Source organism: Rhizophagus irregularis, chromosome 4, assembly GCF_026210795.1.
Source record: "Rhizophagus irregularis chromosome 4, complete sequence".
Classification (NCBI taxonomy): Eukaryota; Fungi; Glomeromycota; class Glomeromycetes; order Glomerales; family Glomeraceae; genus Rhizophagus; species Rhizophagus irregularis.
This window is the reverse complement of record NC_089432.1, coordinates 1,444,711-1,463,070: the sequence shown is the minus strand read 5'-3', so window position 1 is coordinate 1,463,070 and position 18,360 is coordinate 1,444,711. Positions and strand designations below refer to the sequence as shown.

At 29.8% G+C, this 18,360-nt stretch overlaps 4 protein-coding genes across 4 annotated transcripts; 2 read left to right on the top strand and 2 right to left on the bottom strand.

Annotated features, from left to right (window-relative positions):
* Nucleotides 1-717: 717 nt before the first annotated feature.
* On the top strand, nucleotides 718-3,295 carry OCT59_023689 (uncharacterized protein; the record flags this gene model as incomplete). Its single annotated transcript, XM_025327248.1, has 5 exons — nucleotides 718-828; nucleotides 1,009-1,075; nucleotides 1,154-1,320; nucleotides 1,421-1,751; nucleotides 1,842-3,295. 5 exons carry the CDS (start codon nucleotides 718-720, stop codon nucleotides 3,293-3,295), a joined length of 2,130 nt encoding a protein of 709 aa, XP_025172309.1.
* Nucleotides 3,296-4,019: 724 nt separating this feature from the next.
* On the bottom strand, nucleotides 4,020-9,063 carry OCT59_023688 (uncharacterized protein; the record flags this gene model as incomplete). Its single annotated transcript, XM_025329341.2, has 5 exons — nucleotides 4,020-6,156; nucleotides 6,248-6,405; nucleotides 6,495-7,193; nucleotides 7,279-8,927; nucleotides 9,009-9,063. 5 exons carry the CDS (start codon nucleotides 9,061-9,063, stop codon nucleotides 4,020-4,022), a joined length of 4,698 nt encoding a protein of 1,565 aa, XP_025172308.1.
* A 2,479-nt stretch (nucleotides 9,064-11,542) lies between these two features.
* On the top strand, nucleotides 11,543-13,095 carry OCT59_023687 (uncharacterized protein; the record flags this gene model as incomplete). Its single annotated transcript, XM_066134886.1, has 6 exons — nucleotides 11,543-11,602; nucleotides 12,315-12,396; nucleotides 12,476-12,494; nucleotides 12,584-12,613; nucleotides 12,985-13,002; nucleotides 13,083-13,095. The coding sequence occupies 6 exons, from the start codon at nucleotides 11,543-11,545 to the stop codon at nucleotides 13,093-13,095; spliced, it is 222 nt and encodes a 73-aa protein (XP_065990966.1).
* Nucleotides 13,096-13,579: 484 nt separating this feature from the next.
* OCT59_023686 (uncharacterized protein) lies at nucleotides 13,580-16,110 on the bottom strand (the record flags this gene model as incomplete). The annotated part of the gene is made up of 6 exons (XM_066134885.1): nucleotides 13,580-14,165; nucleotides 14,382-14,440; nucleotides 14,528-14,856; nucleotides 15,130-15,359; nucleotides 15,447-15,831; nucleotides 15,960-16,110. 6 exons carry the CDS (start codon nucleotides 16,108-16,110, stop codon nucleotides 13,580-13,582), a joined length of 1,740 nt encoding a protein of 579 aa, XP_065990965.1.
* Nucleotides 16,111-18,360: the final 2,250 nt, after the last annotated feature.

Below are 18,360 nucleotides of genomic sequence, written 5' to 3'. Positions count from 1 at the left end.
TTAATTATTTTAAATTAGAAAATCAAAATAGTCAGTTGAAAATATTTTTCAATTATGGAGCATGCTGATTAACCTGGAAAGCCGGCTGCGGAAGCTTGAAGCATATTCTAAATCTAAGCTTAAGCATATATAGTTTTATAAAAGTCTAAGCCATACTTAGGATCAAACTAACCATATATTGTTAGTATGATGATCAAATTAGTTAAAAACGATGCTATAATTAAAGTTATTCAGCTCCAAGCTAACTGAAGAATAAAGTTCAAACAACTATGGTTAACTTATAGAACAATTTATTGAATTCAATGCATTAACTATAATTTGTATTAAAGAAAGGTAGAGCGTAAATAAATAATGTTTTCACGCGAATCATTTTAATCGTACTCATCTTATTATGCGCTATCCTTAAATTATATTTGATCGACGAGATTATACAGGTTGTAAGGCGTACAAGCACGAATATGGTCTTATATGGATCCAACCTAAATTTATAAAAGAACTCCGAAGTTTTTATTTAGAAATAGTTGAAGCGGTACCGCATATAAATTTAGTAAATTCAGGTTATAATTATTTATTATCCGTAGGATAAGGAATGTGAACATTCTAAAAAGTCCGATAAATCAATAGAATCACATGCACAATTACATATAAATGGTCATTTTCTTTTTATTTTATTTTATTACCTTTTCTATTATACTGCACATAAACGATTACACCGAAATGCAAGCTGTCATCCATTCGAATGAAGATGTTAATTGGTTTGAAGATGCAATATCAAAAGGTCTTATTAAACTTTTCGATTACGAAGATTTTAGTGAAATGAAACAAATGGTTCCTACGGAAAGGTTTATTGTGCAATTCGGAATAATTCAGCGGTGAAATATGCATTAAAATCATTTAATATAAATATCACTGAGAATATCAAAAAAATCGTCAACGAGGTAACTAAACTATTTTAATACTAAAATTATTTATTAATATGCAGTATTATTTATTATATCTATAATATAGTTTAAAATTCATCATTACGTCAATTATCATGAAAATATTATTCGTTTTTTTGGAACTGCAGTTCAAGGTATAAAAAATTAATATTCTTAAAGACGTATATTTTCCAACTTGGTAAACTCATTAATTAAATTGCTTTTAATATTAGAAAAAGATAATTATTTATTGGTAATGGAGTATGCTGATAATGGTACCCTTCGTTCATATTTGGAAAAAAATAAAAATCTTACATGGGAATTCAAGTTCAAATTGGCATACCAATTATCTTGTGCCGTATCATATTTGCATTATGAAGGAATTATGCATCTTGACTTGGTAATTTTATTTTTATTAAACAATTTTATGGTTCGTTTATAATTGTTTTATTAATTATTTTCATTTTTGATTTATTTTATTTTATTTAACTTATTATTAGCATTCAAAAAACATATTAATTCATCAAACTTCCATTAAATTGGCTGATTTTGGATTATCCAGAAGAGTCAATGATGTATCTGAAGCACACTCGGAGATATATGGTATACTAGCTTATATCGATCCCCAAAAGCTTCATGACAATACGTATCGTTTAAACAAAAAGAGTGATATATATAGTATTGGTGTACTTTTGTGGGAGATTTCAAGCGGTCGACCACCTTTTGAAAAAGTAAATCCAACTTCATTACCATTACTACTGGACATCTTAGGGGGTGGTAGAGAAAAGATTATTCCGGATACGCCCGAAGTTTATAAAAATATTTTTACTGGTAAATATGTTATTTTTGATTAATGATATAAAATTCTTGATTTATCGAAAAAATAATTTTTTTTTTAATTTCCTTTTTTTTCTTTTTTAGAATGTTGGGATCATGATCCAGATAATCGCCCAGAAATAACCCAAGTAGCTTTTCGATTATATGATTTATATCGACCAAATATAATTATTCCAGAAGTCGTTAAACCAGATGTTCAATCATCAGATGAACAATCTAGTGCTGGTTCTCAATTGATTGACCATCAAAATTTTAATAACATAGTAGAATCTAATACTAATATAAATTTATTTGAAAAAGCTACTAAAGAAATTGATTCTATTATTAATGAAAATCTAAAAAATGGAAAACCAATTGAAAATAATATTTTTGATTATCAAAATAATCATAACATTACTTCACAAGAAATTTACAACTGGTTAAATGATCAAAACGAACCACATCTTATCTTTTTACGAGGGTGTTATAATTATTACGGAATTAAAACAAATGATGATTATAAAATGGCGTTCAAATTATTTGAAGAAGCATCGAAACAAAATCATATGTTAGCACAGTATTATGTTGGATTATGCTATCATTATGGACGTGGAGTTATGAAAGACAAAGAATTGGCTTTGGAATATTTTAAAAAAACGGCCGATGAAAATTTCTCATCCGGTCAATTAAGAATTGGTTTTTATTATAGAAAAAAAAAAGATTTTAACATGGCTTTTCATTGGTACGAAAAGGCTGCAAATAGTGGAAATAATATAGCTCAATTTCATCTTGCTCGTATGTATAAGGATGGAGAAGGAGTTGCTAAGGATTATAACAAAGCTTTTCAGTTATTTCAAAAATCGGCTGAAGGAGAACATATAAACGGAATAGCAATGTTAGGATATTGTTATCGTAACGGAATAGGAACTTGTAGCAATAAAAAAAAGGCAATTGTGTTCTATCAAAAAGCAGCAAATTTGGGACATAATAGAGCTCAATATATCCTTGCGCTTATGTATGAAAGTGGTGAAGGCGTAGAAAAAGATTATGAAGAGGCCTTTGAATTATGTAAAAAATCAGCCGAAGGGGGATATTTAGAGGGAATGTTTACATTGGCATACTATTATTGTGATGGAATTGGAACCAATGTTGACGAACAAAAGGCGGCTGAAATCTACCAAAAAGCAGCGAATTTGGGACATAGTAAATCCCAATATAATCTCGCCCTTATGTATGAAAATGGAGAGGGTGTTGACAGAGATTATAAGAAAGCTTTCAAGTTATATGAAGAATCTTCTCGAGAAGTAGTAGAAGGGGCATTTAAATTAGGATATTTCTATAAGAACGGTCTTGGAACTAGTCTCAATAAACAAAAGGCTGTTGAATTTTATCAAAAAGCGGTAAATTTAGGCCATTTTGTGGCAAAATTTAATCTTGCGCTTATGTACAAAACTGGGAAAGGGGTTAGTAAAGATTATGAGAAAGCTTTTGAATTATTTATAGAATCATTTATTTTTATTTATTTGAACTATTGCATCAAAGAGCAAATTAAAATCTAACTATAAGAGCAAATTATTTTATCTTATATAGTGTCATTTATATAAGGAAGTTCTCATTTATAGTAATTGTATAATTTTGTTAGTTGTTCAATAAACATATACTTTAGCCATTATGAACAAAATCGCGCATGTCATAATATTCAGTTAAATCAAAGAATCAATCTTAATATCACATGATATTACACATCACGTAAATTTCGTAAAAAAAGAAACATTTGTGGTAAAAGTTTCGGTAAATATAGTTAAAAATATAAAGACTTACGATAATATTTTATACTAAGAAAATTTACATCAACACCAAATTAAGATTAATATATAAAGCTTTTGATATGGATAATTACTTAAAAACATTGTTCATATATAATGTGTTAACTAACAAGTAGCTTTTACATTTTTATTTATAAAACATTTCTAAGTTTCCTAAAATAAGCAATAATTAAGGACGTCCTAAACTTAAGGGTTGCTGGTTGACGTTATGCAGGATGTAGTGTGTAAATATTTTCTTCTTTATTTGGGTTAATTAATACGAAATAAGAAATATAAAACTTTACTGTCGTACATACTGCGATAAATATAAAAAATTCTAATTACTAAAGGGATTATAATAATAAAATGAATTTTTTGTGGAATATCTGCTATGACTTTTTATCACGCACTTATATACTGTATATGTATAGTCTTAAGCAAATTTTTGTTACTAACTACGGATATCGTATTTAAAAAGTTACTTGTTATTAAATTTTCTTAATCTAGCCTCTTTCATTGCTTGAAAATCAGGTTCTAATTTTTGCTCCTCCATTTGCTTTTCGATATTCTCAGAAATTGTAACACGTTTTGCCGATTCAATGGCTCTAATTTTGCCAATTCTAAAACGATTATGTAGTTCTTGATTTGTAATCTCAGCATTAACAGTGGTAGTATCAGTATATATCTGACTTATGACTCGATTGACAAGGAATCTAATCCGATTTATTCCATCCTCATCAAAAGTTGACATGTCTGAGAATTCACCAACCACATTTGCTGATCGAAAATCATTGACGGTCATGACCTTTTTTGATACTCCAAGCGAGACGCCACTACACTCGGAAAGATTCCAAAGGAGGATTAAAGCTTCATCTCGCACGTCAAATATAGCCTCGCGAAAGTTTAATGAATTATCAGGATCTATTTTAGAAGCATGATCAGATAGGATGCGTGGAATGGAAGTTAGAGTTATAAGGTTTTGCCAATTGTTAAGGCCAATACGTTGGATCATTTCATCGGCTAGAATTTCCGAGGAATGCACATCATTAGAAGAAGGAAGGGAATGAATAATACTTTGCCCAGATGTTGTGTTTGTTGAAGAACCGAAAATAATGGAAAGTCCTTGAATATTATCTTTTTTAGTTATCATCCAATAAATTCGATTCAATAACCTCAAAGATGCTCGTGTGTTATATACGATTGAAATTTGATTTGACACGGCGGGTTCCTCCTTTTCTAACTCGTGTTTCCAAAGAGTTTTTATATAAAGATCCATTATTTGAAAGGTCATTAATCGAAGCATATTTCGTTCAACAACAGAAATTTGGTCCAAAGACAAGGCTTGAATTCGAGAATTATGAGGAGCGAACAATAAGTTATTAACATATTGTGTATAATGTCGAACTTTTTCTGAGCTGAGATATTCTTTTTGATCTTTGGATTTCAACCCACGCAAAAACTCTTGTAATACAGATCTAAAACATTTTTGCAAAAGTAACTCTATGCGAACCTCTCCATATTCTTCATTTTCAATCTTTTCCTTCTTTTTATTGATATCATTTATGGTCATTGGTTGTCGGGAAAACGATGATGTTACTTGACTTTTCTTCTTGACTTGTTGACGTTTTTGCATGATATTTCCAGAAAACATTAAGGCATTTGCGAAGAGAACTGCATATGAATGAGATTTTTTGGATGCTTCATCATATGGCAAATTTTTTAAGAAACCGACGACGCTAGAAAGAGTATTTTCAATAAGGTTTTGGGTACATTCATCATCTCGGAGTCTAGCAATTCGTTGTAAAAGCAACCATCTGTAATTACGAACCGCTTCGTGATAGTCTTGCAATGCCTCAATAGGCGAATCTGGAAGAAAGACATCGATTAATCCCTCACCGCCAAAGATGTATTTAGAGACATAAAGAGCAATATCGGTGTTTAACCGTTCCAATGCAACACTAACAATAGCGAACTGCTGATGTTCAGGTAAGATCGAGAAAGGTTCATTGTGAGATGATGTTAATGCTGAACTTATCAAAATTTTGATTTGTTTGTTAATAATATTCATAATATCTTCCAAAAAATTTTCCATATTAGTCGGCTTTCGCCTTTCTGCAGCATCTCTAACACACTTTTTCGAATATTCCATTATTCCATAATAAGTCATTTGTTTAAGTCGGTAATATTGTTCCTCATTTAATTGTAACGATGAAGTTTGATTTGATATGTCATTATTCAAAGGACTAATTATTACTGGAAGATAAGGTTCAGTCTCAAGAAATTTAAGAAAACATTTGAGAACATGAAAGTGAAATTGAGGTTTATTAGCTGATGTTTTGAGACATTGCAATGCACGCTCCAGTATTTTCCATCCAATAAGTTCCAATTTAAAACCACAAGAGCTGGCAAATGATAAAAAGTTCCAACAGTGCCAATGAACATTGTAAATAACGGGATCGTTCAAGATTTCAAGTATGTTATACGTCTTGATACAAAGCTTCATCCATGTATGCTCAAGAACTTTAGGTGTTGAACGATTATGGATCAGCGTTAGGCCATGAAGACCCCACGATATCAAATTTTCTTTTATTTGTAAATTAGTCTCTGTTTTCGAACTAAGAATTTAAAAATATTCAAACATACGTATATTAAATATTATAAACTTTTGTTCATAAAATTTGATTACAAAAGAAAAAGTTGGCTTACCTTTCAAGAAGACACTTTGCAATTTCAATATTTAATTTGAAGCCAATGGTAGGATCTTGTTCGTCATTGGGTTTATTCATTTCAATATCCATTCGATTCTTAAAGTCTTCGCACATTGCTCTGAAATTGGTTTCTAACGCTGACCCTTGAGATGCTGACTAATTGAATTGAAGTTGATTAATTGATATTGTAAGTTAACAGTATGTACGAGTTAAGAAAGTAACATAATAATTATATTTGTTCTTACGTATTTGACAAGATTATTTACTGATTCGATGTATTCTTGAATTAAACCACCTGTTTTGTCATCGGCTTCTTTAATCGTTTCATAATTAATAAAATCAGCAACACTTTGAGCAAGTATACTATTAGACATAATTATATTAAAGAGATATTTCCAATTTGCTTCAACTCTATTATAAAAAGGTTTCAGATTTTCATTATTAGCTACACATTCACCAACAGTAATTCCCTCCATAATAGCTTGCACACTTATAGAAAGTCCATGAGGCTCAGTTTCATCTTTCACACGCCTTAGAATTGCCGAAGGAACTGCAAATTTGTCATTTGCAAGAGTTCGCACAGTTATCATTTCTTCGGGGATGTACTGCCAGGTAAATGCTTTAGAATCTTGAAATCCATGCGTAAATACGATTTTGTCATATTCATCATTGTTTGATTGAGAAGAAAATAAATTGATTTTATCTAAGTCCATTTCCTCACACTGTTGTTTTGTACCGCGAACTAGGACAGTGAGCATTGATGGTCCAAATGTTTGAATTGTATTGGACCACAATAGTTGAAGTTTTGCCTTTGCATGAATATAATCAGTAAGTGTTTCTGAAAACATAGATCGGTCACCTTCTTTCTTTGCAGGAATTGCCGTGTGAATGACTAAGTGACAGGAAGCCATATAGGTAAAGAATTCAAGTAGATATCCTGAAAGCTGTTGAGAAAAACGTATTATTAAGGAGAATTAACTCATTGAACAAATAATTATTGCAAGAAAGATAAAAAGATTGAAACTTTACAAGATTTCCGGCTTTATCTATGGAAGAATCTGCAATATCACAACAGTCCAGAAATATTAAGTCATGTTTTTTCAGAACGTACATCATTACACCAATTGGTAATAATGACTTCGCTAGCTGATCTTCAGTTAAAAAGTAACCCAATTCGAATAAGAGACTATGAATTGCTGTAGTACGTCCAGACTTTTTTGTCCCAACGAATCCGATGACTTTGGCTTTATGAGGGAAAGCCGGCCATTCGTTCGGGTCTGAAAAGATATACTTTTGTTTATCTGCATCCCAACAGATTATCGGATGAAGTTTAACTCCTAAATGTGTGCTCGCTTCATTTACTACCTCAGGTAGATTTTGCTTCTTAGTAAAATATTGATTATCTTGATTAGATAGAAACAAATCGGAACTTTCATTTGTAGCTTTGAATTTCCCTTTTTTACCACTATCCTTATTGGTCGAAGATGATGTGGATACGGGTAAACTGCTATTTGAACGAACATTAACGTACACATATTCATAACTAGTTGGAGTTTGATCAACATCATCACCAGACTCATAAGCAACGTTATTATTATGTCTTTCATATTGAAATCGGAAAGTTTCAATTGCATCTCTCGTGGAATAAATTTTTGCACCTTCGTTCCAAGAACGTGACCCATTGATGATCTTATCACGAGTATTTGGAGTTTTTGATGTTGTAAAGCTAGCTTTATTATCATTCATATTATTAGCTTTGGTATAATTATTATCATCAGAGTCAGAATCGGGATCGATTTCACTCGGTTCAAATTCAACTGGTTTAGTAAAGAGCTCCTCCACTTTCTTTGGATCATTGAACGAGCTAATAGAATTTTGATCATCAACACATTGGATGTTTAACCCTTTTTTCTCAATCTCTGCAAGGTTGTAAATAAGTTTATCTTTATTTTCAACTTCTTCATGATAAGTGATACCGGTTTGAACAAATGAAACCAGTGTAGATTTTAAAGATTCCATAAACATAATGGAATAACCTTGAGGAGTTTGATTTATCTTCACTTTTTTATTTCTAATCACTTGTTTTATTGAATTAACGCTCAGTTTAGTTATAAGATTATCACAAAGTTGAAGTGAGAGAGATAAGAAGGTTTGCTTTGAGCGCCAATCTTTAAGATGATAAGACAAGTCGATAATGGAACCGGATTCACCCAGTTGTAATTTGGTTTTTTGGTACAAGTCCGTGGCGGATTCGACAGTCTTTTTATATATTGCTTCATGTCCAAAGTTTATTCCATAGGACAATATACTGTAAAAGAATGTAGGAATAAACTCTTTAATAGTTAACGGTTTTTTGTTTCCATCAGAATAGTGCCTAAATATAATTGATGAACAAGAACTGGCGAAAGTTTTCATAAATTTTACCGCACAATCTGAAAACGCTAATCTATGTGCTATATTTCCAGCAATTTCACTTGAAAAAGTTGAAATTATGCCAGTAAGCGCACCCTTACACATTTCTTTAAACAATTCAAACCATGTACACTTATTATTAAAGAGACAAGCTAAAACTCCAGAAATCCCAGCTGAAATAAAGATAGTACTTAGGGAACCACCGGACACACCAGGAAAAGAAATAGGCATAGGTTTATCAAAACAATACATAGCCAGTCCAGCGACTATATACATATAGTAAAATTAAATAGAAATTAGTAGAGTATAATAAAATTTTGGACCCAAACTTGTTTAACATTACGTACCAACACAGCCAACAGAGAATATTAATTTTAATGCTTTTGAAAGAATAGCACCCATAGTTGCTGCTGTTTATAATAATGAATTCTTATAAATTTCAATCAGATGCAAGATTTAAGAAAATTTGTTTTTCATCAAAAGATTTTTTTTAGAGACAGATAATCAAAATATTGTAATAAGTTATGTGAATAACTATTAACATTAAAATTACAATAATGTTTTTTAAAAAAAATCAATAAATTCTTCAAGCAAATATATAGTGATTCGTGATTCAATAAATTCGGATTCATCTTGTTATGAACTCCGGAAAAGAACGATAAAACGATAAGATGGTGTTTTTTTTGTAGATCAACCATTCAAAATTAAGCAGGTAAAACATTTTGTATGAAAACTCCGGAAGATGACGATAAGATGAATCTTTTTTTGTAGATCAACCTTTCAAAATATCTTAAGCTGGTAAATATTTTGTATGAAAACTCCGGAAAGAACGATAAGTAGATCAACCATTCAAAATATCTTAAGCAGGTAAATATTTTGTTATTTTTGTATGATGATTGCAAATCGTAGAAAGAAACATTTTAAGGTTTTTTTTTTTAAAAAAAAAATAAATTTGATTGTTTCCGAATGTGGATTACATAACGCAGAATGATGATCTTAATAAACGAGTTACAGATGGAACATGTGACCTTTTTATACTGCGGTTGATAGAGAAATAAATATAAATCAATTAAAGCACTATTTTCAATTGTGTAACACTACTACTACATATTTATAAAAATATTATACCCGCTAAACCTCCCGGGCATTATCGGCTAGTTATTATCAAATTGTATTGTGTTGTAAAAAAAAAATGCAAAAGAATAAAAAAAAAATTTTAACAGATGATCTGCATGGAGAAATTTGCATAATTCCCGGATTTTTTTTTTTGTATAAAAATTTAAATTTATACATGTAAGAAAAATTTTTTCGTACTTATTAATTGGCAAAAAAATTTTTCACTTTGTCGGTAACCTTGATGTACCGTTTCAAGTCCTATTTAGATTTAGGTAAAGGCTTCCTTTTACTTTAATAGGGATAATCTTACCACACCTCGCGTGTTACGTATTAATAGTGTTGGTTACACTGCATAAAGGGCGTGACATTTTATGCAAGTGACAAATAGAGATCAGACCGCAAAAAAATTTCTAAGTCGCTGAGATAAATATAAACAACGAGGCCGCCGCCATCACGTGACCATGTGACAAAATCATCACCTGTACTACGCGAGGTGATGTGGTAAGATTTACCCTTTAATAGTTCTACAAGATCTCAATCTTTTTTTTTTTAGTAGCACATTTTTACCTAGAACCAATAACAAAAGATCGTTAATGACTCTATAACTAACCGATATATTCTAATTTCTAAATAACTAATAAATCTAAACTCTGATTGCTAAGTTTATGATCTATTTGTGTTACTAAACTACTAAACAAAAAAATTTTATCAGTAAGATTTTTTTTGATTTTTTGATATTTTCCTATTTTTTTCTATTTTTTCTAAAAATTTCACTAAAAACTAAATACTACAAGAATATTAACTATTAAATTCCTAAAAAATTACCTAAAAAAAATAAACTTGTATAAATTTGTTAAACTAAAAGACAAAATAAAAACAAAAAAAGAAAAATTAAAACAGTAAGAAATAAAGTCCATCAATCTACGCTCTTGTTAGAAATGTATCCAATAGTCGCGCGAAATTCAGGAAAGTATCCAATCGTCCACTTAATTTTCAACCAATTCCAAGCACACATCAGAAGACCTCGATCTTATTATAAAAGAAATAATTTTGTTTATTCGTTGTCAGAGTCTACTCTGTCACCTTGCGTTGCCACTACGCGTTTCTTGTTTTCATTTATATTGTCTTTATCCGCATTTCTGATTTCTTTAATTTTTTTTGTTTCTGTTACTACCTCATTCTCTTTACTTATTTTGTCAAAATGTTCTCTAAATTCGTTATTCAAATTGGTAAAATCTTCGTGTTCTTCTTTACTCCTAGGTATCGTTGACAAAGGCTTTGGGGACTTGATAGAGCATCTTCGAATTGTTCATCTTCCGATGAAGAAGTTATGTTATTTTTATTTGCATTCCCAATCCGCCGCTTTTTGAAAACACCATTCATTCCAATAAGCTCCTCTTGTCCTTTCATTTGTAAACCTTTCCCATATCTTCATCCATCGTCGACTATATATGGCCCGTGATAAATTCATAAATCTTTCTCATTATTAAAATATATCAAAATAAATTTTATTTTGTTAATTTTGATAATCTTGGCAAAATTTCCGCCATATTTTTATTATATAATCTTTGACTAATTTGAAATCTGACAAGTCTTGTTTCTTCTCATCTAATTTTCTATATGCTTGCCAATTATATCTTTCCTTGATCGTTTTCGTCAAACATCCTGAAAAAATAAGTTCGTTCGTTTTTTGTCACTGCTATATTTGAAACGCTGAAAATAGAATTGGGATAATTAGAACAACCACAGCTAAAGGCTCAATTCCATGCCAATCAAAACAGAGTATATAGATAATGAGTATGATATGACCCTCATTGCATGTATGGTATAGTTTTTTATTTTATACAGTATAATTTTTATCTATACTGTATAGTTACTTTAAATCTTAATATTTAAAGTCTAACTCTGATTCCTAGCCCTAATCCTTACCCTAATCCTAACCCTAATCTAACTCCTATATAACACTTAATCCCAACACTAATCCTAACACTAATTCTAATCTAGCCCTAATCCTAATTTTTGCCTAACCCTAACCTTAAAACTATACCGTATATTAGAATCAATAACTATACAGTATAGATAAATTAAATCTATATCATACATACAATGAGGGTCATATCATACTCATTATCGTCATACCGATCAAAAGAACCTAAAACATCACTGATCAACCACCAAACTTTACTTTCTTCACACTCTTACACTACCATCTGACTCGAAAGAGCAAACTTGACTCATCTGACTACCACTCGTTTCCATTTCTCTTCCTAGTTTTTTTTTTATTACACCATTTTAACCTATCACTTTTATTTTTCTTGGTCAAAATTTTTAAAAAATATATATTACATATATATATATAGGGTTTAAAATTTGTGCGCACCCGCGCATGTGCGCACCCCCACGTGATTTATTAATTTTATAAAATTTAATTGGCTAGCTAAGCATACAATCAATAATTTAATTTTATTTGTTGATTTTTTTACACACGATCATATTACATCTCTTTTTTTTCGTATTATACCCTTCTTTTTTTAAAGCTTCGCTTAACAATTAACGTTAAAAATTTAACCCTTCCCCCTATCGTTTTTCGGTATTTTTCTAGCTTTAACTTTGAAAATGGTAAGTTTAAGTGTTAATATGTAGCTTTTTTGACGTATTTTATTTCTTTAATTAACTGATATTGTTCTTTTTTTTATAGGTGTTTTAAATCTCGGCTGGTTAGTAGTATTCTTTTACATTTACTTAAACCTGGTTGCTTTTTCTTTTTGGGCGCGACTTTCTACTCAAGAGTATTCAATATGAAAAGGGGAGATCGGTTCCTTTGTTGTAGGCTTAGGTACAGGTTTCTACACGTTACTTATAGGTATTATTATGTTCTTCTTTCTTGTTTTCGTTCGTTCTTTCATTCTTTATTGCTAATTTTGATTTCTTTTCGGGTATGATTTTCTACTTCTTCTGTAGGACTAGGTACGGCTTTGTTTTTATGCTTTTCTTTTTTATTTTCATTCTTTTATGTTCTTTCTTTTATTTTTTGCGCTAATTTCTGTTTTCTTTTAGGTGCAACCTTCCACTTCGCCTGTAGAACTAAGTGCAGCTTTCTACTTTATTTGATGTAAGTTTTTCTTCTTTATTTTTATTTTCTATTCGTTTTTTCATTCATTCTTCGTTGCTGATTTTGAATTTCTCTCTCTTGTAACTTAGGTACAGCTTTCCACTCTCTTATAGGTACAGTATTTTATACTTTTCTTTTTTTGTTTTAGTTCTTTTATTCATTTTTTGTTACTAACTTCGGTTTTCTTTTTTAGATATAGTTTCTAAACTACTGAACACTTACTTCGCGGGTAAAGATATAGGGGAAAATGGACGTGAATTTGTATTTAGGCATATTTATTTATTGAATACTTCTTTCTCCAGAAAGGGATATATTTGAAGAATGTTTTTATTTAGGAGATCCATAATAAAAGCGCCAGAAAATATTAAACTCGTCGCCATTTTCTTTTTTCTTTTAATCTTTAATCTTTTTAGCAACTTTTATTTTTGGTTGTTAGGTCTAAATTTTTAGATGGTTTTTAAATTAGTTCCGTAATGTAGAAATATCAATTACTGTAATATTCTATATTGTAAAGAACGAATTTGTCTTAATAAATTCACTTTAAATGATTTAATAAAATAAAATACAAAGAAAAGGTATCACTTAAATAAAGTTGAGCCAAAATATCTTTATTATATGATTAAAAAATACAATATTAGGTTAATGCATACGTTGCGCTAACTGTTATCTATAAAAAATAATACGTTTAAATTATTTGCCTTTACGATTTGGATTGCGTATGCATGTATTTGAGTAATGCCCAACTTCGCCACAAATTTTGCAGTGGCGTTTATTTTTGCTAGAAATTTCAGTAACACTTTTAATCCTTTTCGTTCCTTTTGGTCTTCCTTTTTTAGGTCTTTTCATGGGATTTTGAAGATGTAAAAAACTGCAATCATTTTCTTCATCATTTTCTTCGTCATTTTCTTCGTCATTTTCACTAGACTCAACATCCAAATTAAGATCTGGTTCATTATTTCTACTATCATTATTCTCCAAATTTCCGTTTTCATCAAGATATTCTTTAAAAATCTCAAAAATTCGTGTATCATGGTTTTCAACCGCTTTAAGAGTAACTTTTTTTGCCATTCCCATTACTTTTCCATAAAAAATTCTTTCATCTAAATTTGTTTTGCTTTTTTGATCCCATTTATCAACATTATTTTGAATCATAGCTGTTAAATATGGAACTTCTTGATTTTTAGACTGTTTTGGTAATTCTGTATTCTGAAATTTAGCAGCATACACAAAAGGTTCATTTTTTCCATTTAATTCAGGATTCTTATACCACCGTTTCCTAATAAGTCGAATATGAAATGTTGCTGCATGTGTATGCATCATAAGACTAAAATAATGACGGCAAACAATGCCTCTTGTAATTGTTGCTAAACATGAACACAAATGTGCCGAATTGTTCATTAAAAGGATAAAATGCTTGAATTTTTGAGTATTTTGGACTGAGACTCCCCAAACTTCTTTAATTTCTTCTTGGTTAACATGATTAAAAATTGACTTAATACATGCTTTACGTTCATCAGGTAAATCTTCTAAAAATCCTGTAGTATTCATTTCCTTAAATTTAATTATTTTTAAGATATAAAAATCTTAGCTATACTTTTAATATATAATGAAATAAAGAAGCTAAGAATTTTTTCATACCTGTTCAAATATATTAAACTGGTTTAAGTCAAATTGTTCACATCTATAATACACACTTTGATTTATTTCTTGAACTTGAAGGTTATATAATGGGTCTGTTAGATAATTTTTGATAATTGTTTCAACTGCAGGAAAAAGAAAATTTGCAGTTTGTGAAACAATTACACAAGGAATAACTGATTTCCAAAATGCATATTCTTTTTGACGTTCTTCTTCTTGATGACGGCGAGTTATTGTCTTATTAAGTTGAACTAACGAAGTATTAGAATTAATGAGTTCTTTTTTCAGAACTGCATTTAAACCTTCTACTCGTGAAGTTGTTTGTGTTGCTGCAGTAAAAATTGTTGAGGTATAACAAAAAGCCCAATATGTTTTGGATTTATACAAATTATTCAAATAATTAGAAATCTGCTTATATTTCTCAACTAATTCATGAAATAAGCGCTCAAATCTTTCTTGACTTAAACTATTTCTAGCATTATAAAATTCATTTAAAAATTGGGAATAATTTTCGCCCAAAGGTCCAAAAAGATTTTTATGCAGATTTTGATTAATATGGTATATGCAGTGCATTGCATAACAGCCTTTATAAACTCTAATACATGCAGCGTCCACAGCAGGATCTGAATCAGTCATAAAAACCAATGGAATTAATCCTCCATTTATATTTTCATTTTGTCTTTTACCACCTGTGGCAAGTAAAGTACATTCAAGAATCCATATATGTGCATCAGCCGTTTCGTCATCAACAAGTGCCTGACATACTAATCGTGAACAATTACAATTATCAATAGCAACAAATAGTGATAATGCCATATTGTATCTATTTGTTCTGTAAGTTATATCATTAATTATAACATCATGATATTGTATCCAAAGCTCTATTTGATTAGGACTCATCCAAAATAATCTTCTCAACACTTTTGTTTCATCAAAATCAACAAAAATTTGCCATCTAGTATCATTATCCTTTAATTTAATAAGATATTCATAAAGTTTTGATGCATCATTACTTAAATCTTTAGCTGATGGTCGATATTTTTGTATCTCACTGCGAAGAATATCAGATCGAATTTTTTGTTCAGGATATTTTTCTTCAAGATAAATTCTTTGTTGTGTTGTGGAAAGATGAACATGTTTTGTTAAAAATTCAATATCCTTTAGCATTTCTTCTGACATCATTACTTCATTCTCATAATTTACAAGCTGACAGTTAAGTTCATGACAATGATCATTGGAAATAGTAGTAACATATACATATTGATTGATATTGTCCCTCTCCGGTCTTGATAAATTAATATGTGCTTTACAACCCATCTGAATTGATTTATTGATTTTTTTTTGGATTTTTCTTTATTTGTTTGCAGCTCAGTTAATGGTTTCCTAGATTTGCCAGCATGTTGACAAATAATTGTCAATTTTCGATATTCACCTTCTGCATTACGTTCAGAACGGTTGAAACGTGTTTGGAAGCCTTGAATATTACACCATTTTTGAACATATTCAATAGCAGTATCCCATGTAACAAAATATTGGCCAATATAAAGTTGTTGTTGTTCATTAGAACTTGTAGAACTTGCCATTTCCGTATACAAATTAAAGTATGGATAACGCGCACGATGTAAAAACAAATAAAACAAAATTGTTGGTTCGATGTAAAATTTTTTTTTCCTTAAAAAATCAATGATCAACAACACACATAATGACATAACACGATTTACAAAACTGATTAATCATCTACTTTATCATTTTTTATTGAATTTATTAAAGAAAAACTCATTCTTTACAATGTAAAAAATTACAGTAATTATTTTCTACATTTACGAAACTAATTTAAAACCTTGACCTATCAACAGAAAAATAAAAGTTGCTAATAGATTAAAAGAAAAAAGAAAATGGTGACGAGTTTAATAACATTTTCTGGCGCTTTTATTATGGATCTCATTTTATTGTTCTAAATAAAAACATTCTTCAAATATATCCCTTTCTGGAGAAAGAAGTATTCAATAAATAAATATGCCTAAATACAAATTCACGTCCATTTTCCCCTATATCTTTACCCGCGAAGTAAGTGTTCAGTAGTTTAGAAACTATATCTAAAAAAGAAAACCGAAGTTAGTAACAAAAAATGAATAAAAGAACTAAAACAAAAAAAGAAAAGTATAAAATACTGTACCTATAAGAGAGTGGAAAGCTGTACCTAAGTTACAAGAGAGAGAAATTCAAAATCAGCAACGAAGAATGAATGAAAAAACGAATAGAAAATAAAAATAAAGAAGAAAAACTTACATCAAATAAAGTAGAAAGCTGCACTTAGTTCTACAGGCGAAGTGGAAGGTTGCACCTAAAAGAAAACAGAAATTAGCGCAAAAAATAAAAGAAAGAACATAAAAGAATGAAAATAAAAAAGAAAAGCATAAAAACAAAGCCGTACCTAGTCCTACAGAAGAAGTAGAAAATCATACCCGAAAAGAAATCAAAATTAGCAATAAAGAATGAAAGAACGAACGAAAACAAGAAAGAAGAACATAATAATACCTATAAGTAACGTGTAGAAACCTGTACCTAAGCCTACAACAAAGGAACCGATCTCCCCTTTTCATATTGAATACTCTTGAGTAGAAAGTCGCGCCCAAAAAGAAAAAGCAACCAGGTTTAAGTAAATGTAAAAGAATACTACTAACCAGCCGAGATTTAAAACACCTATAAAAAAAAGAACAATATCAGTTAATTAAAGAAATAAAATACGTCAAAAAAGCTACATATTAACACTTAAACTTACCATTTTCAAAGTTAAAGCTAGAAAAATACCGAAAAACGATAGGGGGAAGGGTTAAATTTTTAACGTTAATTGTTAAGCGAAGCTTTAAAAAAAGAAGGGTATAATACGAAAAAAAGAGATGTAATATGATCGTGTGTAAAAAAATCAACAAATAAAATTAAATTATTGATTGTATGCTTAGCTAGCCAATTAAATTTTATAAAATTAATAAATCACGTGGGGGTGCGCACATGCGCGGGTGCGCACAAATTTTAAACCCATATATATATATATATAATATATTGTTTTGCTGGGTTAACATATCCTTCTTTTGATTTTATGAATATTTGAATGATACTTTTGAATTAATCTTACAAAATTCAAATTTTATTTGCAATAAATAAAATTTAAAACTTCAAGAAATTGCAGATTTAAATTATTTTCATCATTAAATTCATATTGTAATTTAATTTCAACTTAACATTTTCATTTAGTGAAGTTTTATTAAGTGAAAATTATACACCAGATTATATTTAAAACATTGGAGTCGTTGAGTCGTTGGACCCCACTAAATTCAATTTTATACCTGCGCAAAAATTACAAATTCTTTAGAATATTTGAAATTATCTAGTATTTATAAAAACTAATTTAAACATTTTTAGATAATATTAGGCCTGTTCAATTCTGATCGTTCGGGTTTTTTTGATCGAAAATCCATTAGCCAATCCTATCATGTGATGAAAATCAAAATTGAGGTATTTAAAGGTTAACCTTGGTCACCTTATTTTCATGTAATAAAATATTTTTCTTTTTTAAAAATGGCAAATAAGCAATACCATCAAGGTATATTAAACTTTTTTAGGGCGCGTATTAGCTGTTGGAAAGTTCGGAAAATTCGAAAAGTTGATCAGGTCACACAATTTCATCAGCCAATAATTATCAATTCAAAACCCGATCAAAATTCCGAACGATCACAATCAAAAACTCGATCACGTTTAATTGATCACATGTAATCGATCATGTGATTAATCAAAATGAAAGAAATGAACATATATTTACAGTATTTATTGTA